This window comes from Parus major, chromosome 2 (assembly GCF_001522545.3).
Source record: "Parus major isolate Abel chromosome 2, Parus_major1.1, whole genome shotgun sequence".
NCBI classification, from domain to species: domain Eukaryota; kingdom Metazoa; phylum Chordata; class Aves; order Passeriformes; family Paridae; genus Parus; species Parus major.
Window position 1 is genome coordinate 143022995 of NC_031769.1, and position 17156 is coordinate 143040150.

The 17156-nt window shown below is 40.9% G+C and overlaps 1 protein-coding gene across 1 annotated transcript in view; it reads left to right on the forward strand.

The window, feature by feature from the left end:
• Positions 1-17156, forward strand: part of TG (thyroglobulin) — a 145106-nt gene that overhangs the window by 16294 nt on the left and 111656 nt on the right. The window contains exons 10-20 of the mRNA XM_015652915.1: positions 441-1028; positions 2186-2428; positions 2774-2911; positions 3467-3544; positions 3977-4089; positions 5007-5118; positions 5826-6026; positions 9483-9692; positions 11902-12056; positions 12552-12708; positions 14916-15140. Of these exons, the coding sequence (XP_015508401.1) occupies positions 441-1028; positions 2186-2428; positions 2774-2911; positions 3467-3544; positions 3977-4089; positions 5007-5118; positions 5826-6026; positions 9483-9692; positions 11902-12056; positions 12552-12708; positions 14916-15140 (2220 nt within the window). The remainder of the gene's footprint in view (positions 1-440; positions 1029-2185; positions 2429-2773; positions 2912-3466; positions 3545-3976; positions 4090-5006; positions 5119-5825; positions 6027-9482; positions 9693-11901; positions 12057-12551; positions 12709-14915; positions 15141-17156) is intronic.

Consider the following 17156-nt stretch of genomic DNA (forward strand, 5'->3'; position numbering starts at 1 on the left):
TTGTTCAGTCCATGAGGTAATAAAATGAGTATTATCCCACTATTCAGAGGGTTGCTTTTGCAGTGATTGGCTGAACAACAAATAACAACCTGATTACCAAGTATATCTGAAAATGCCTGATTGATGTAAGCAGATTCAGGAAGGCATTTAGTGGCACCTGGCCCCCCAGTAAGAACTACAAGTACCCAGTGTACTCACAACTTTTAAAAAACCATATCTATATTCATCTTGGAGGGCTCACATCCCTTTGGAAAGCTTGCCCTGGTTCAGTGTGGGACCTGAATATCATTAAGCGATATTATACCTTAGTAACAGGCCAGGAATCTTGTTATTATTGGGCTGAGTGACCAAGTTTATTAGTGGTGTTTATTGTGCCAGAGGACAGGGGTATTGTATGTCTTTGGTGTGTTCAGAAGATGTGCATGTTTTTCTTTTCCCAGGCCCAAGTGCTTGCCAGGTAACAGCTGGTCAGGAGTTTCTGCAGGCTGTGAAGCTCCTGTTGTCAGATCCAAGTGCTGTGCCTCAGCTGCCCAGCCTTTACCTGCCCCAGTGTGATGCTGCAGGTGGCTGGAGGCAGGTGCAGTGCAGTGGCCCCCCTGAGCAAGCCTTCGAGTGGTACGAAAGGTGGATCGCAGAGAACAACGAGGGCAAACCCCTGCCTGTTGCTGATCTATTGAACATCATAGCTGGGTATAAAGAGGCATCCTCTGGAGACTTTTCAGCTTTTGTTAAAGCTTTGTATGCAGCTGGGCACCAGAATATCTTCCCCACATTCTCCATGTACTCCTCCTTCACGGATCTCCCTCCTCAAGTGCTGGCAGGAAACCTGACCAGTGCATCTGAGAACATTTTGCTGGACCCATATATGTTCTGGCAGCTTCTGACTGAGCAGCTGAGCTACTACCCAGGACCCTATACTGATTTCAGTGCTCCATTAGGCCACTTGGAACTTCGTGATTGTTGGTGTGTTGACAGCAAAGGAGGCGAGCTGGAAGGAACAAAGGCAGGAGTGAACCAGGTTCCAGCATGTAAGTAACAATTTCTGGCATATAATTAGGAGTGTTTCGTGGTCTTTTATGTTATACCCCAAGAGAGGGAGGTCCCTTCAATTGCTGTGAAGTAGCAGACAATCATTTGTCAGAAAGATCATCTGCACTGCCATTATTGCTGGACGTCTGAAGTAGAATAACTCATTTCCAGTAAATAAGTGGTGGCTGAGCTTAAGGAATAAGGAAAAATAAAGTTCCATATCAAGTTTGTGTGGATTTTATAATTTGGAGTTTGCATATACAATGTTTTTGCAGAAGGTACTTAGCCAGGTGGTAAAGGATATTAGAAAGTGTGAAGAGTTGTATGGAAAAATCAGGATTACACTGTAATGTAAATGACTTTCAAGGATGCCTTAAAATGAAGCAAGAGGGATTTTCTTTACTGTTCTTAGTATGTGGTCAAGAGTAAGAGATATTCCCCAGAAGTCACTAGGAGGAGAGTGAGGCCACCACTGAAGTTCAGTAAGCTCTCTGTCTGCACACCTCCTCCAAGGTGCTGGGCCCTCTTTGGGGTTACTCCAGCAGATGACCTATATTATAAATGCCATCACTGAAATTGTTCTCATCACATAGTATTTTTCCAGCTGTGAAGAAGAGACAGCACAATGAACTGGTAGAGATTGTAGCTGTGTGGGCAAGTGAGGAATAAAGGGGATGAAGCAGATTAACAGAGTTATTTTGGAGGAGCAGCTTTTGTGGAGCTGGTTCGGTGCTATGAACTGCCCTTTCTGGGTCAGTAGATGTATGGAGGGGACAGGCTGCCACTTCAGACCCAAAGGATATACCTTCATTTTCCTTTCTGACCATCACTTCTGATTATCCACCTTTTTTTGTGGCAGCAACTGAGGGAATGTTCTGTAGAGATGCATTGATTCAGATTGTAACTGGTAATTTAAAACATGGAGTCTTTGGCCCAGGACATGGAGAATGTTTGTGTGACTTGTGGCACTCTTAGACTCTTGTTAAAGAGCTAAGCACTGACAAGTCTCCTTTGCTTCATTATGCAATTCTACACTGATTTCAGAGGGAAAAAAACAATGCTAATTAAAAGACCAGTTAGTTTTCACATGCAAATATTTGCCTGATTTAGATGAAAGCTGTTAATATACTCTCCATATATATGCTTTTTTATACAGGCCCTGGTATATGTGAAGGTGTGAAGCAACAGGCCATGAAATTTGTGGAGGATGCAGAGCAGCTTATCCTGGTCTCAAATGGGTCCCAGTTTGCCTTTGGAGAGAGCTTCTTGCTGGCAAAGGGGGTACAGCTGATGGACAGTGAGCTCCTGCGCTCTGCTGGGCCCTATGGGCCGGAGACAGGCATCTCCCAAAAGCTGCTGCTGGGCAGTGACTCTGCTCTCCAGCTGGCTGCTTGGTCAGGTGGGTGGAAGGGAGAGGAGGGCTGAATTAAATGAATTCTGAATTGCCCAGAATCTGTGCAAGAGCACTTGGTGTCAAATGCAACTTTGCTGAAAAGCAGGTGCCACTCAGCAGGGGTAATTAATCAGGGTCATTAAGCTGCCACTCCAAGAACTGATTTCATTTGTTTCATATGTATGACACAATGCAAATGTAAAATCTGGGCATTAACCAGCCTTTATGTACTTAAATTTATTTATTAATTTGTCTTCTGATGCACAGGGAATATTCAGGTTTTTGCAAATATGTGCATTTAATGCATCCTGTGTTGGGCACTAGAAGCTTTCTTTTACTTCTCTTTTACAGTCCTGCAGTTCTACTGGCAGAGTCACTTTACATCAAAACGTTCTGCTGGGGAAGCAGCACAGCTGGGATTTCTCCCTTACATCCCTCAGTGTGATGGCCTGGGAAACTGGGAGCCAACTCAGTGCTATCAGAGCACAGGTGAGCAGTTCATAACAGGACACTCTGGGCTATCTAAACAAAACAAAAAAAAAACCAAAACCCAAACAAGATAAAAAATCCCCTAAGAATTCTAAATAAAAGATAGAAATCCAGTAGTAGTCAGACTGGAGGAAGGTGATGTGGTCTACAAGATGTGTGTAAATTGGCTGGACTCAGGTGGCAGCTCATTGGGGCTCAAAAATCAGTAGATATTCGGTTGCTTGCTGATAATTGTGTTCTTTGGGAGTTGGTACCAGGGGCTGGTATTGCTTAATGCTTTCACCCATGACCATGATGATGGTGGAGCACACCCTCAGCAAGTTTGTGGATGATGACAAATTTCTGGGAGTAGGTGGCAGGGCTGCAGTGGGGGAGTCTCACCAGAGCTGCTGCATTTCCATTTGCACCACTGCTCTCAGTTGTGGTCTGCTTACCCCTGGATAGCAGAGTTACCTGTGACTTGGGTTTACTGACCCCTTTCTGTGGAGCTGCTGAGGGTGAAAATCTTCCTAGTATGCAACATGTAAAATAAAGCTGCTTTTCTTCCCTGGCCAGGTCATTGCTGGTGTGTGGATGAGAGAGGTCGTTATGTGATGGATTCCTTGGTCTCACGCTCAGCAGAACTTCCCAAATGTCAGTTGGGTTTCCTTCCTAAATATTTGTCTTTACCTGTTCTTGCAAATTTTAATATCTATTGGAAATTCTAATATGATATGCATGAAGTAAGGCTTGCTTCTAACCATTGCAAGAAAAGTAAAAATATATTCTTATTTTGCTAATTAATTTAATTTCACTGTGTGTGATTTTGGCTTGCATGATTTGAGAGTGGACCCTCTACTGTTGGCAGCCCTGCCTGAGAGGGGGACTGGACCAGTTATCCAACCAGGAATCTCCAGAGGTCCCTTCCAACCTCAGCTGTGATTTTATCAAGCACCAATCAGGAATTCCCTGCCTGAGACTGTAGCAGTGCCTAATGCAGAAGTGTGAGGGAGCTAGTGATGTAACTCTTTCTCTTGCTTAGGTCTGAAACTTGATTTCATTTAAAAAATGTTTTTTCTCTGACAGGCCAGACTTCATGTCAGCAATCTCGAGCCAATGCCCTAATTTCCAGCTGGAGACAGAGCAGTGCAAAGCTGGACACCTCTACAGCTGATCTGTTCATCCCTAACTGCCTTGAGGTGATTTGACATGGCTGAGGGAGGAGGCAGTTTTACCATGCCATGGTCACGTACACTTTCTGTCCAGGCTCCTGAAGTGCACTTCTATTAACCTGAAAGAAAAGACAAAACTAACAGCTGGTGTTGCTCTGCAGAAGGCAGAATTGAAATAGTTTTGAGATGGAGACTGGGAATAGGAAGCTCTGTGCCTGCCCACGGCTCCCTCCCACAGGCTGGCTCTGCCTGGTGCTCTTGCAGAGTGGTGATTAAAAGGCACATCTTAATTGAATGACATTTGGGGGGCTCTTCCTTCCTAAGCTGTGAGAGAATGTCAGTGTGAGAGGGAGCTGGTTGCAGATGTCCCAGAGAAACAGGGTCTGTGATGCTCTCAAAATGTGGCAGTGAGCAGGATAAAGACAGGCAAGGAATTATGTCATATAATAGAATCATTACCATATAAATAATCATATTTTATAATATAAATCATGTAATCCTTTAGGTTGGAAAACACTGCAAAGATCAAGTCCAACTGTTACCCCAGCATGGCTGAGTCCACCACTGAATTTAAGCACCACATCTACGCATTTTTTGAACACATTTCAAACTAGGATTTTATCAGAGCTTTATCTCAGTGGACTTAGTCTACAGCCTTCTTAATGTTTTGACTCAGTAATCTTAGAGATCTTTTCCAACATAAATGCTTCTTGACTCTCTCAGAGACTGAGCTATCTATTAAATTAGTTATGCTGTATTTTGTGTTTCTTTTCAATATATTTTAATAGTGCACAGGTGTAAATATAGTATATATACTATATACTATATATATATAAATATAGTAAATATACTAAAACATTTTAACCAACTCTTGGGGTATGAATTTTGGTGTGTCTGTATTAAAATACACTGCTTAGCAATGACAGGTCCTTGATTTTTTGTAGACAGGAGAATACACTGTGCTGCAGAGATCTGACACAGATATTTGGTGTGTGGATCCAGTGTCAGGAGAAATATTCCAGCGTGGCAGCAGAGGCTTGGATGGCAATCCTGAGTGTGAGTAATGCTTTGCCCCCTGCCTGTGATGCCTCATGCTGTTCCTTTTCAGAATGCTTCCTGTGAAACACGGGAGGCTCATAGTTTCATTCCTCAGTGATACGGTACAAACTCAAATATTTTCAGATATCTGAAAATATTTGATATAATACTGAAAGGGTATCTGAAAATAATTACCCTTTACTTTCAGAACAGCAGAAATAAAACAGTCTAGACAAACTTATGAATGTGTTTCTATGCATTTTTTAATCTTTGATTTCTTACCACCATTTAAACTAATTAAAAATATAAATGATCATATCACTACTTTTAAAATTACCTTGATCAAAAATTTTTACTAAAAGCTAAATTTTTACTAACTTTATTTTTTTTTTGCCTCCTAAATATCAGTCTCTAAATGACACACCATCACATTTGTAACAACAACAACAGCAACAAAAAAATACATAAATGAAAAATAAGTAACAGCATTTTTTCAACTATTTTTCTAAAGGAGTATCACTTGTATTTAATCTTTAGAAAAAAATGTGGGTTTTTCTCTAGTAGAAGTAAGTTCCTCATTTCTATAATGAAGCAAATAATTTGTTTTCTTGGTCACTCTTCTTTCTTCCTACCAAGAAAACAGGCTGGAAGCACTGCTGGTAAAGTCTTTAGGTCAATTTGTTGCCTTCTATTCTGTGTGTTGCAAGGAATCTGTCTCTTTGCAGGTCCCAGTGTCTGTGCCATGCTGAAGTCCAGAGCAGTCTCAGGAGCAGCTGCCAGAGGCTACGTGCCCCAGTGTGCAGGGGACAGGGGGGGTTTCTCCCCTGTGCAGTGCAGCCAGGACCAGGAGAGCTGCTGGTGCGTCTTGGGCAGTGGAGAGGAGGTGCCAGGGACACGAGTGAACGGGGGAACACCGGAATGTGCAAGTGAGTCCTGCTTCAGGGCTTTTACTCCTGAGCAAATCCAGGCCTGAGATCTAACCCAGATCCTAAATTCTTCCACTCCCTAGTCGAATTTAATCTGATTTCTTCAGACCTTTAGAGATGTTTGCTCAAGCAACATGCTTATCTTTGTGTTGTAGCAGATTTCAGACCTGCCTGGGCATGCTGTCCAGTTTTCTTCAGGTGTTTTGTGAGGGGGAAAAAAGGAGAAGAGAATAGATCCTTGATTTTTCCCAATTCATAAAATTGGTTGAATCAAACCATTTGAGCTATGAAACCCAGCTATAAGGCCAATCTGAACAGCTTGCTGCAAACTTGAACCTACTCCAGTCTGAGCTGGCTCTGGGATTAAAACCCATTCAGCTGACTAAAATAAAATTTGAAAAATGGATGCTTCTGCCACTCTGGCTCTTGGCTTGTGACCAGAATTGTGAAAAAGATGTGCCAAAACATTGCATATTCACAGAGTATTTCCTGAATGACCAGAGCTGTGAAGCACTGGAATTCACTCATGGTTTCCAGTGAGATATCCAATGGGAGACATTTGGATAAATTTAATTTGCAATGTCCTTTATGCATTTTCCCATCACTGAAGTGAAGCAAAATTAATTAAACTTTCTACAAGGCTTTGTTCCAAAATGTAATGATTAGTGGAAAGTAGAGATGTAAAAAGAAAAACTTCAACAATTGTCTGCAGGACACTGCTGTTTTCATAGGTTTTTTTTTCTGATTTTTTTTTTGATTGTTTGTTTTGGGGGAGAAGAGTTGGGAAAATGTTGGGGAAATGAGACCACATCATTTGCTTCAGTTTCCTTTTGTGATTCTGCTGTACAAAAATCAACACAGGCTTGTGCTCACTGACCAAATAGAAGATGTGACACTTGAGAACAGGGGTTAGTGGTGGAGCTGATAGTGCTGGGCTCAATGACCTTACAGGTCATTTCAAACTTAATGATTCTACAATTCTCTTGTAAAACACCTGAATGTGTCAACCCAATTGCCTGCAAGGCTTTTATCAACTAGGTAGGTGCTCAGCCAACTTGGGAATTTCTTTGGGCTCTCTTGTATCAGTAGAGAGTTCTGAGGGTGGGATTTTATGAGGCCAGAAGGAAACCCCATGGCTGTATCTGCCCCATGCTTGTGGTGTGGTGTGGAGATGCCAACTGAGCTCTGAGGAGAGGAGCTCCAAAGCAAGGTGGTGTAGTCCCCTGAACCTAGCCATCCAAGGCAGGTCTTTAGCTCTTCAGAGAAGCAGAGCTGCCCACAAATACAGTGCTGCTGCCATTCTGTACTTTACCTAGAGAAAATAATGAATAATAGTGGTTAATAACCTTTCTTTTTTAAAATCCTGAGCTGAGAAGAACTGCCTTGAAAGTATAGTGGGAACCTGGTTTTACTGAGAGCTATTCGTTATTTTCTTCATAAAGATTGAAATAATCTTTAATTGTTTCCCTGGATTTTGTAAGAGCAATTGAAGTTTTCATGATATACAACTTAGTTACTGTGTAAAAATAAAGAATTAAAAGTTAGTTTTCTTCTCAGTCTACCCAGCCTCATGCCTCTAGTCCTGGGAATTACTAATAGTTGTTCAGGAAAAAGGAGTACTATATTGCTACCTTGGAGATCTTGTCTATCAGCAAAATAAGCTGTTGTGGTGGGAAAATATGATAAATTTCTCCTCCAGCATCAGAACAGACAGCTGTAAACAGAAAGTAATAACTCAGAGTGCCCAGTGCATGCCAGGAGGTTTTCATTAGTTTAATCACTTCCATCAGAGGTAGAACCCAACTTCTAGCTGACATGTGCTGGAGAGACAATGCCAAGTACCCCAGCAGTCCTCACATGCTTCTTCTCCCCTCCTCATACCCACATCCCATAACTCAGTAGAGACAGAAGAGAGACAGGTTTCCAGAGAAAGTCCTGGAGATGTTAATTTCCTTGTGAAAAATCTATGGAAACCCCTATGAAAGAAGTTTAATGGCCAGGATAAGTATTACAATCTCTTTTACAGAGCTATATTCTGGTGCTAAAGCCTTGGGAGATGTATCAGAGTTTTGTTAAGCACAAGTGCCAGGTTTCCACCTTTACTGGGAGAGTCTGGCTACGGAGTCAATGAGTGAAGAGAAGGAATGTAGTGGCCCCATTTATTGAGTTATTGCAAAAAAGTTGCTGTAGAGCAGACTTGGATAAAAAAATGCATTTGGCAATTCAGAGAGGCAGATATGAGAGGTTTTTTGTTGGCATTGAAATGCTCAGAGTTGGAAAACAAAGATATTCTGCACACACTGGATCCCAGATTCATCCTGCAATGTTTTAGTACTTTAACTGAAAGTTTAATACAAGGTTTTTAATACTTTAAATCAAGTGGGTGCTTAGTTATGGTATTAATCTTCATATCTCCATCAGAAGGGGAGAGGGAGGGTGCTCAGACCCGAACCACCATCAATGTTTGCCTCCCTTCAATAACTGGGAAGTTTAGAACTGATCTGAGCATTGTAGTTTGGAAAATGATCTATATATACACCAAGCAAGTGAATTGTATGATATGATAACATCTTTTTCTTTGTAATTATTTATTATTGAGAAAGTTGTTTTTTTTGTTCCTATGTTTCATAGCTCTGGAACTCGTAAGTATTTAACTATTGCTGGATATATTTAATAATTAAGTTGGGATTTGGCTAATATTGAGTGAAGCAGTTGGCTTGTACTGATAAGTAAAAATTAATCATCACTGTAATTAATCTGCTGTAATAGTCTGTTACAGTGGGCTAGCAGGGTTTGAATGACTGTATTCATAGAGTGAATTGGTAGGGAAAATTGGGCTCCATCCATCTCTAAAGCTGTGTACTACTGTTTACTACTGTTTATTTTTATATATATATATATATATAATATATATAATATATATAATATATAAAAATAATATTAATATATATATATATTATATATATATATAAAATATATTTTTATATAATGTATATTCTGCCCTACTGGTGACTAGAAACATCATGGTGCTGCTGAAGACACCACAGTCATGAGTTCCTGATCTCAAACCTTTCAAACTTTAGTCTAAGGGGAACTGAAATAGGTTTGTTTGGCCCTGCCTGTTTCCACTAGATATCTTCTGTAAAGGTTTGTTCTGCTGTTGGTTAGAAATCTCCTTCTCATTTCCTGCTTAAATTTATTCATGACTGTTCAAAATGTATCTGTTCCTAGAAACCACGCACGTCCCTTTCTGGACCTGATGCATTGCCCATCACCTTCCATCAGCTGCAGTAAACTGAACCAAGCTGACCTCAAACCAGATCAAAGTTGATGAGTGGGAAAGGCTCAGGGTGCTGTCTAGGTTTGAATCTGTAGATATGAGGGGTTTATGGACTTTATCCTAGAAGCCAACGCAGGATGTCCCTAACACGTATCCCCTTTCTCCCCTGCCTGCAGGTCCGCAGTGTGCTCTGCCATTTGGTGCCTCAGCAGTTGCCAATGGGGCTGTACTTTGTGAAAACGTCCCTGGGCAAGCTCCAAGCATCCAGCAGTGCCAGCTCATGTGTCGCCAGGGCTTCCGCAGTGCCACTCCCAACACCTCGTTCCAGTGTGACACGCGGCAGCGGCGCTGGGTCTCGGCTGCCCCTCTGCTCCAGGCCTGCCAGAGTATGTCTGACCTGACCTGACCTGACCTGACCTGACCTGACCTGATCTGACCTGATCTGATCTGCTGGGGCTTGGGGACGGCTCAGAGCAATGTAAACAGTGCAAAAATCATCTTTTATCACAGAACTACAGTGTGAATAACAGCCATAGTTATAGGGGAGGCTAAGCTGAGGTGCAGGAGATGTGTTCTGTCCTCTGCCATCTTCACCTCTGGCTCTTGGCTGGCCCCAGTGCCAGAAACTGTCCCTCTTGACTGTAATAATAGAGCTATAAATAGCTATTCAATCTATATGCAGATTTTTCTTGTTAGTTAAAAGATGCTGGCACTGTAAGTGATTCTGATGGAACTGCTTAGTCCTGGAAGAACAGATGAGCACCAGATGTTTGAATTTGGCACAACTTGACTGTTTATTTGCATAATCAAGTCACTGTTACTTCTGCATCTTTTTTGCAGCAGTCTGTTCTTAAGGATTATTGTTGTATTTGTTGGCTGACTTCTGGTATTTTTCAAACCATTTTGCTTTCAAGAAAAAAATGGCACTTTAAATCTTGGAAGAATTTGATGTCCATTCAGAGCTCATGCAAATGGATATTAATGTTTAATGGTCTTTTCAATTATTTTAAAAAATGCATACATTCTGATCAAAATAGCAATTTGTAGCAGTGCTGAACTTTGAGAAATGCAGGTCTTCCTGCCAAGTTTGCAGCTACTTTTAATTTCCAGAATTGGTTACACCCATTAGTCAGTCTTCAGAATGGGTTAAACTTTTCTATTCCAAACTCTAATATTTTTAAACTTTCAATTTCAGACTGAAACTTTTGTCTGTTTGTGATTGTGTTTGTGAGGTTTCTGTAGTATGGTATGAAATAGCTTTCATGTTTGCCTGATGGCAGTGGAGTTACTTTGTAGGGACAGAGGACAGTGTGTGACAATCTGCTGTAAAGTTTACTGTAAGCCAAGAACTTCCCCCAGTAATTTGTGTTTGGAATAGAGCATGGTTTTAATGAGAAATAAAAAATTCCCAACCCATTGGAAGGCAGTTGAACAAATGTCACAATAATGGAGAATTCACCAAAACACTTAGTAATTTGTTCCAATGGACAATTACCATCACTCTCAAGGATCATATTTCCTGTTCTTTATGTATATATCCAGAGACTGTGGCTAAATCAGCTCCTTAATACTCTCTGGGAAACTCAGCAGAGAGAGGCCTTTGTGCCTTGCAGGTAGAAGCAGGGGTTTGTGTCCTCTGGTCCTGGCTGCCATTCTCCTTGGGTGCTCTCCAGGCTTCCTCATGCTCATTTTTGGGGTGAGGGGTGAGGAACTGTGAGGTGACACTTGTCTGTGATGCAGGGAGGGCCTGCAGAGGAGCTGAATGAGGGAGAGCTCTGCTGCTTGTCCAGACTGGTGGGATAAGAGCCAGCTCCATTTTGAGGTAGAATGACAGCAAAACTGCTGAACCTGGGATAACAAACCTTCCATGAAGCCTGGGATCAGTGTTACTCCAAGGGAGACAAGAAATACGCATTTTTTTTATTGCTAAAAGCTGATTAAATAGATTTTGATTTTCTGACTGATGAGCTCACAGATTTGTCATCAATTTGTGTGATTAGCTTCACTTGTGTTCGCTGTCAAAAGCTCAGACAGATCTTGTGGATGTCCATGGCAATGTCATTATTCTGCAAATTTATTCTCTTCTAAAACTTATTCCCAGTTAGTTTGACAAGGTGGGTTTCCACAAGCCCATTTACATTAGTATTAATTGCTTTCACCATTAAATTACTTTTTTAATAGAAGTGTTTTCATGATTGCATGTAAGAAAAGTGAAAATTCTTGTCTTTCTTTTCTAAGTATTGGCATAATATCTGCTTTCAGGTAACTCTCTGGAACTTCCTATTTGCTAAGGCTTATGAAAAATTATCAGTAATGATCCAGATTGTCCTTATCCATCTGTGACTTAGTGCTCCAGTGTAAAATATCTCTTCATTATTATCTATCACTTGTTTTTTTCTCTAATGCAAAATATTTATATTTATCAAGCTTGTGTCTTGCTGCTTGTTATTTACTGACAACTCTACTGCCTTCATCTAAAAGGGGGAGATACTTTTGATGCAACATGAAATGCTTGTTGTCTTTTCTCAAAGTAACTCTGGAGGTCAGGCTCCTCATCAGTGAGGTTACTAAATACCATCTCTACTTCATTTTTAGAGCTCCAATTATTTCAGACAGTCCAAGCTCAAACACACTTTCAACTACGCCTGCCTCCTGAGAAGACTTGCAGTTCTGACTACTCTGGAATACTCCAGGCATTCCAGATTTTTATTTTAGATGAATTGAAGGCTCGTGGTTTATGTCACCTCCAGGTAATTTAAATTCCTTATCTTCCATTGTCGGTGGATTTTGTTGGTTTGGTTTGGTTTGGTTTTCTTTGGTTGGGCTCTGTGTCACATCAAAAATTTAAAAAAGTGAGACACAGCATAGACCTTTGTCTGTTTGAGAAATGTGGAAGAATGGAATATGTCACAAAATCTGTCAGGACTGGCAGCAATCTCATATGGATGAGTGGGAAAATAAGAGGTTTAGTCTCACACCACATCATCAGATCAGTTTAGTTCCAGTCATAAAAGTCATATCACACTGGCCCAATATTTGTTAAAAATTAGTTTCAATGGGAGAGAATATTTTGACTGTGCTTACAGTGAGCATATGGCTTACTAAAATTCTATTTTCTTGCTTCTGGTTGTGCAGCCCCTTTTGACAGTGTTTGAGTATAGTACAGTGCAAATGATTAGAGCAAGGCAAGAACAAGGAAGTCCTCAGGTTGACTAACTGTGATTTCACTTAATTCTGAATTCAAGGTAAATGCATTTGGAAAAACTGGTTCAGTTTCCATGTGTGATGATTCCACTGTCTATGTCGAATGCCTGAGCGTGGATCGCCTGGGAGTGAACATCACCTGGAGGACTCAGCTGGAAAACATCCCAACAGCTTCTCTCCCTGACTTACATGATATTGGTAACTTTTATTTCTCTGATGTTTCTGTGGCTTAAACCTGATTTTCTTTTAATCATTTTGTTTCCAACTTTATAACACTAGCATTGTGTTTTTGAGCTTTTAGTGTTGATATATTTCCCTTCTCAGGCTGTGGCCACACAATGGAAAGAAGCTATAATTAAATGTTTCTTTCAGATAGGACTGCCTCTCCCAGCTGCTGTAACTAGGATTGAAAATTACTTTATTGGGCATGATCTGAACTTTATTGGGCATGAACATGTCCCAGATGTTAATTTCCATTAGATAAGTCCTCAGTGGTGGAAAAGTGATTTTATTCATTGTATTCAGAGAAACACAATTCACACATTGTCAAAAACTTACCTGATTTCTTCCAACTTATTTTTTGACTTTTTTTTGCCCTTTTCCCTTTTTTTCTATTAGTTGCATTATCTTTGACACTAAGGAATGATCCTTACTTCTGATATACTAGAGCAACTGTACAGAGACTGCTGACTGGCAGATATTTACTGTGGTTTCCACAAGAGTTAGGGATGGTGTAAGGAACTTCTTCTAAAGCAGTCAGTATTTTCCTTCAAAATAAAAGCTATTAAGAATATATCCCAAGTTCAAATGCCCTCTGTAGGCATATAGAGAATAGTGGCCTGTATCAAGAATTGTGTGGCCAGCAGGACCAGGACTGTGACTGTCCCCCATACTCAGCACTGGTGAATGCTGAATCTTGAATCCTGTGTTCATTTTCAGACCCCTCACTTCAAAAAGGACATTGAGGTTCTAGAATGTGTCCAGAGTTGGGCAATGGAGCTGGGGAAGGGTCTGGAGCTCAAGTCTGATGCAGAGCAGTTGAGGGAGCTGGGGCTCTTTAGCCTGGAGAAAAGAGGAGATCGTTTTGCTCTCTACAGTTGCCTGAAGGGAGGTGGGGATCATTCCCTTCTCCCAGGTCTCAAGTGACAGAAAAGAGGAAATGGGCTCAGGGTGTCCCAGGGGAGGTTCAGATTAGATATTAGAAATGTTTTCATTGAGAGAATGGTCAGGCATTAGAATAACCTGGCCAGGCAAGTGGTGGAGCCATGGGCAATGTTCAGGGGGCATCTGGATGTGTCACTTGAGGATCTCATGTGGGGTGATTATGCTGCTGCTGGGTTGGTGTTTGGACTAGATTATCTTGCAGGTGTCTCCCAACCTTGGTGATTCTGTGTGACTTTTCTCCAGTTTTACTGCTTTGAAATGGTGTTCCCAGCACTAAACAGAAACAGCTCTGCCTGCATGTGTCCTTCTAACTTTGGGGCTTGGAGATACGTGTCCTACAGCAATTCTGCTTGGTCAGAACTGAATTCAAAGTCCTTCAGGACACAGATGGCAGCTGCAGTGGTCCTGTAGTTCCTGGCAATAGAATTTGATATTGTTTACATCCATTCAGTTGTTCTATATTCTAAGGGGAACACAAACCACAGAATGACAGAATGGTTTGGTTTGGAAGGGACCTTTAAAGGTCACCTATTCCAACACCCCTGCCATGGGCAGAGACATCTTCAACTCAGCTAGGTTCCTCAGAGTCACTTCCAATTTGACCTTGAACATTTTCAGGGGAGGGGCACCTACTGCCTCTCTGGGCAACTTGGTAAAGTGTTTCACCACCATCACTGTAAAAAACTTCCTCCTTATATCTAATCTAAATATATCTAATCTGATAATCTGATATATTTTATCTAATATTCCATTGCCCCTGTGAATATTCAAGAAGTTTGAAGAAAGTGAATCAAAGTAGAGATGTGTTTGGTTTTATATTCAACTTTTCTTTTGAAAGTGTTCCTCTTTGAAGGCATTGCCTTTTTGACCCTCCCCACACTATAAATTCCCTGTAGTACAAAAGTGGCTTTATGTGGGAATGATTGGATGGTTTCAGAGCAGAACCTGCTCTCTTTGTATAATGTAAATTGTCCCATTATGTTCCACCTTCTATTACCTGCAAAGGCAGCTTTGGGGTCTTCTGTTTGAGGTGTCTTTGGGTGAATTAAACAGGGTGAGTTAAGTAAGGCTATAATTTTATAGACGCTGTACAGATTCATTACGGTCTCCTGTTCATTAACATGCTTGTATTTCTGCATCTGCCTCTGTTTTTAACTCCATCAGTTTCTGTGTGCTTATCCATTCCTGTGTTATGGAAATGTCTTTCATGCTATTTTATTGTATTTTTTTTCCCTCTTTAGAAAATGCAATTGTTGGGGAAAATCTCATTGGAGCATTTATAAATGAGATTAAGGATGGTGTTTTTCTTCTGCATTTGGATTCCAAGCAGTTCCTAGCAGATTCTGTCATTGATTTTCCCCGGGATGAAGAGTTTGATCTGTCTCCCCGTGTGCAGCTCGGATGCAGAAGTGGGTTTCGAAGAATTTCATCTCCTGGGAAAGCAGGCCCTAATTCACAAGGATGTGGTATGTCTCATTTCTAGCTTTCCATTCTTAGATGTTGTCAGGAGTCAGTATAAAGCTGAAATTAGAAAGTCATCAGTGACCTTGTGTGTAAGGTTCATATTTGAAAGGTGTGAGGCACCGATGTGAGTAGGAGAGATGGGAATTAGTTCTTTGTTTACTATTCCGTGCTTGTGAACCAATGATTTGGAAATAGACATCATGGCACTGGCATTGTATATAAAATTTTTGAGATTTTTGTTAGCATTTTAGATCTGTCTGGTAATAGAAGGTCTTTCTGTAATGCATGTGGTCATTAATAAGAAGATTTCACAAAGATAATGTAGCCAGAGCTTCAGATAATGATGGATTACCTGGAATAGAAACCTAGATGAAGAAATACCAAAAGTCCTGACATTGTGAATTCCTGGTCCAAGTCCAGCCAGCTCAGATGGAAGATTTTTTGGTGCTGGCCAACACCCAGACCTAACTGCACTTCTGCTCTCTTTTCTTCTCTTTCCTTCTGTTTAGTCTGCTTCCCTGGAACAGGCTCCCTTTCTGCCAGCATCCTGCTTAGGGCTGCCAAACCTGCCTTTTCCAGAGCTCCCCGTGGCTGTGCCAAGCTCTCCTTGGTACCAGGTCACGCTGCCAAAGTGCCTTTGCCTTAAGAGCCCCACTCCTGTTTCTGTCAACACCAGCCTTCCTTCAGATCCTGCTTGTTCTTGTTGGCCCAGTTGTCCTCAATGAGTCCATGTGTCATTTATGGAGTTTTGGAGGTATTCACTATATCTAGCCTTTTTATTATCCAGGGAATAGAGGAGAGATACTTGTAGCTATAAAGTAACAGAAGCAGGTGTCGGATAAATTTTCCAGTGTTGGGAACATTTTCAAATCTTCATTGTTATGAAGCAAATTTCATCACTTCACTGTTATGAAGCAAATCAGAATATGTGAAAAAAACTTATCTCCCTACTTGGTGTGATGTTTCTCTTTAAGTCCATAGAGTTTCCTAAAGCCTGGGTAAGGTACTCAAGTGATGAACCACTTTTGAACTGCTGCAGTTTCCAGCCTGGATCTATAAGGGTAAATTGGCTGCAGGTTCATCTCCAGTCTGAAACACTTCAGATCTGGGTTATTTAAACATATGCAGAAAAAAATTAATTCCTGCTGAGTCCAGAGTCCATAACAACTTGCAGCTACTGAACAAGATGTAGTGTTGTGTTGCTTAAAGGTATCATTATTTTTTAAGTAGAATCCATCCCTTAGAGCAGAACTTAAAAAAACTGGATCTTTCTGCTGAGTACTGCCTCCAGGCATAAAGGCCTCTAGGAAGCACTGAATTATCTTGCCTTGTGAGTTAATTCATACATATTTGAACCAGCTAGCTGTGGAAAATGTCACTCAGTAAAACAGACATCACAGATATATGGAAAGGAGACAGTTTCTGCTGCAGATTTGACAGAGATTTCATAATCTAAGCTGTCATAGGTACCTGCTGCTAGACACTGGTTTGTGTTGCAGGACTGCTTATTTTATTCTGAACAGAAAACTTAGGAATTCAGGTTATAGTTCTTCTAATATGTATGGATATATCCTACTCATTCATCCTGTCTCAGTCTGTTTCCCCACTAATAATAGGGACAATTAGTAAGGAGCATCACCTGTGATTACAGATTACAAAGTTATTTGAGGGTGGCAGAGATTCTTTATTCTCTTCTCTTTCCTCTTCTGCCTTGTTCTTGAAATGCAAATTGTGTTTTCAGATCCTGATCTTTTTTTTTATTGTTTTGGTTTTATTTCACTGTCAATGTCATTGCTTTTCCTTCAGGAAGCATGGTCAGCTGAGTAACAACAGGTTTCTGATGTTGTCAACACTTAATATATTCACCTATGAAATGCAACCTTATACAAGCCTCTTCATCTCTTGTATTTTCCTTACAGTCCTCTGTTTATTTAGGTTTTCATCTATTGTTGTGTTGTTTCATGCTTTCCTGCCTGTAAAATGGGTAATATTTATCATATGCTAGTTTTTCTAATACA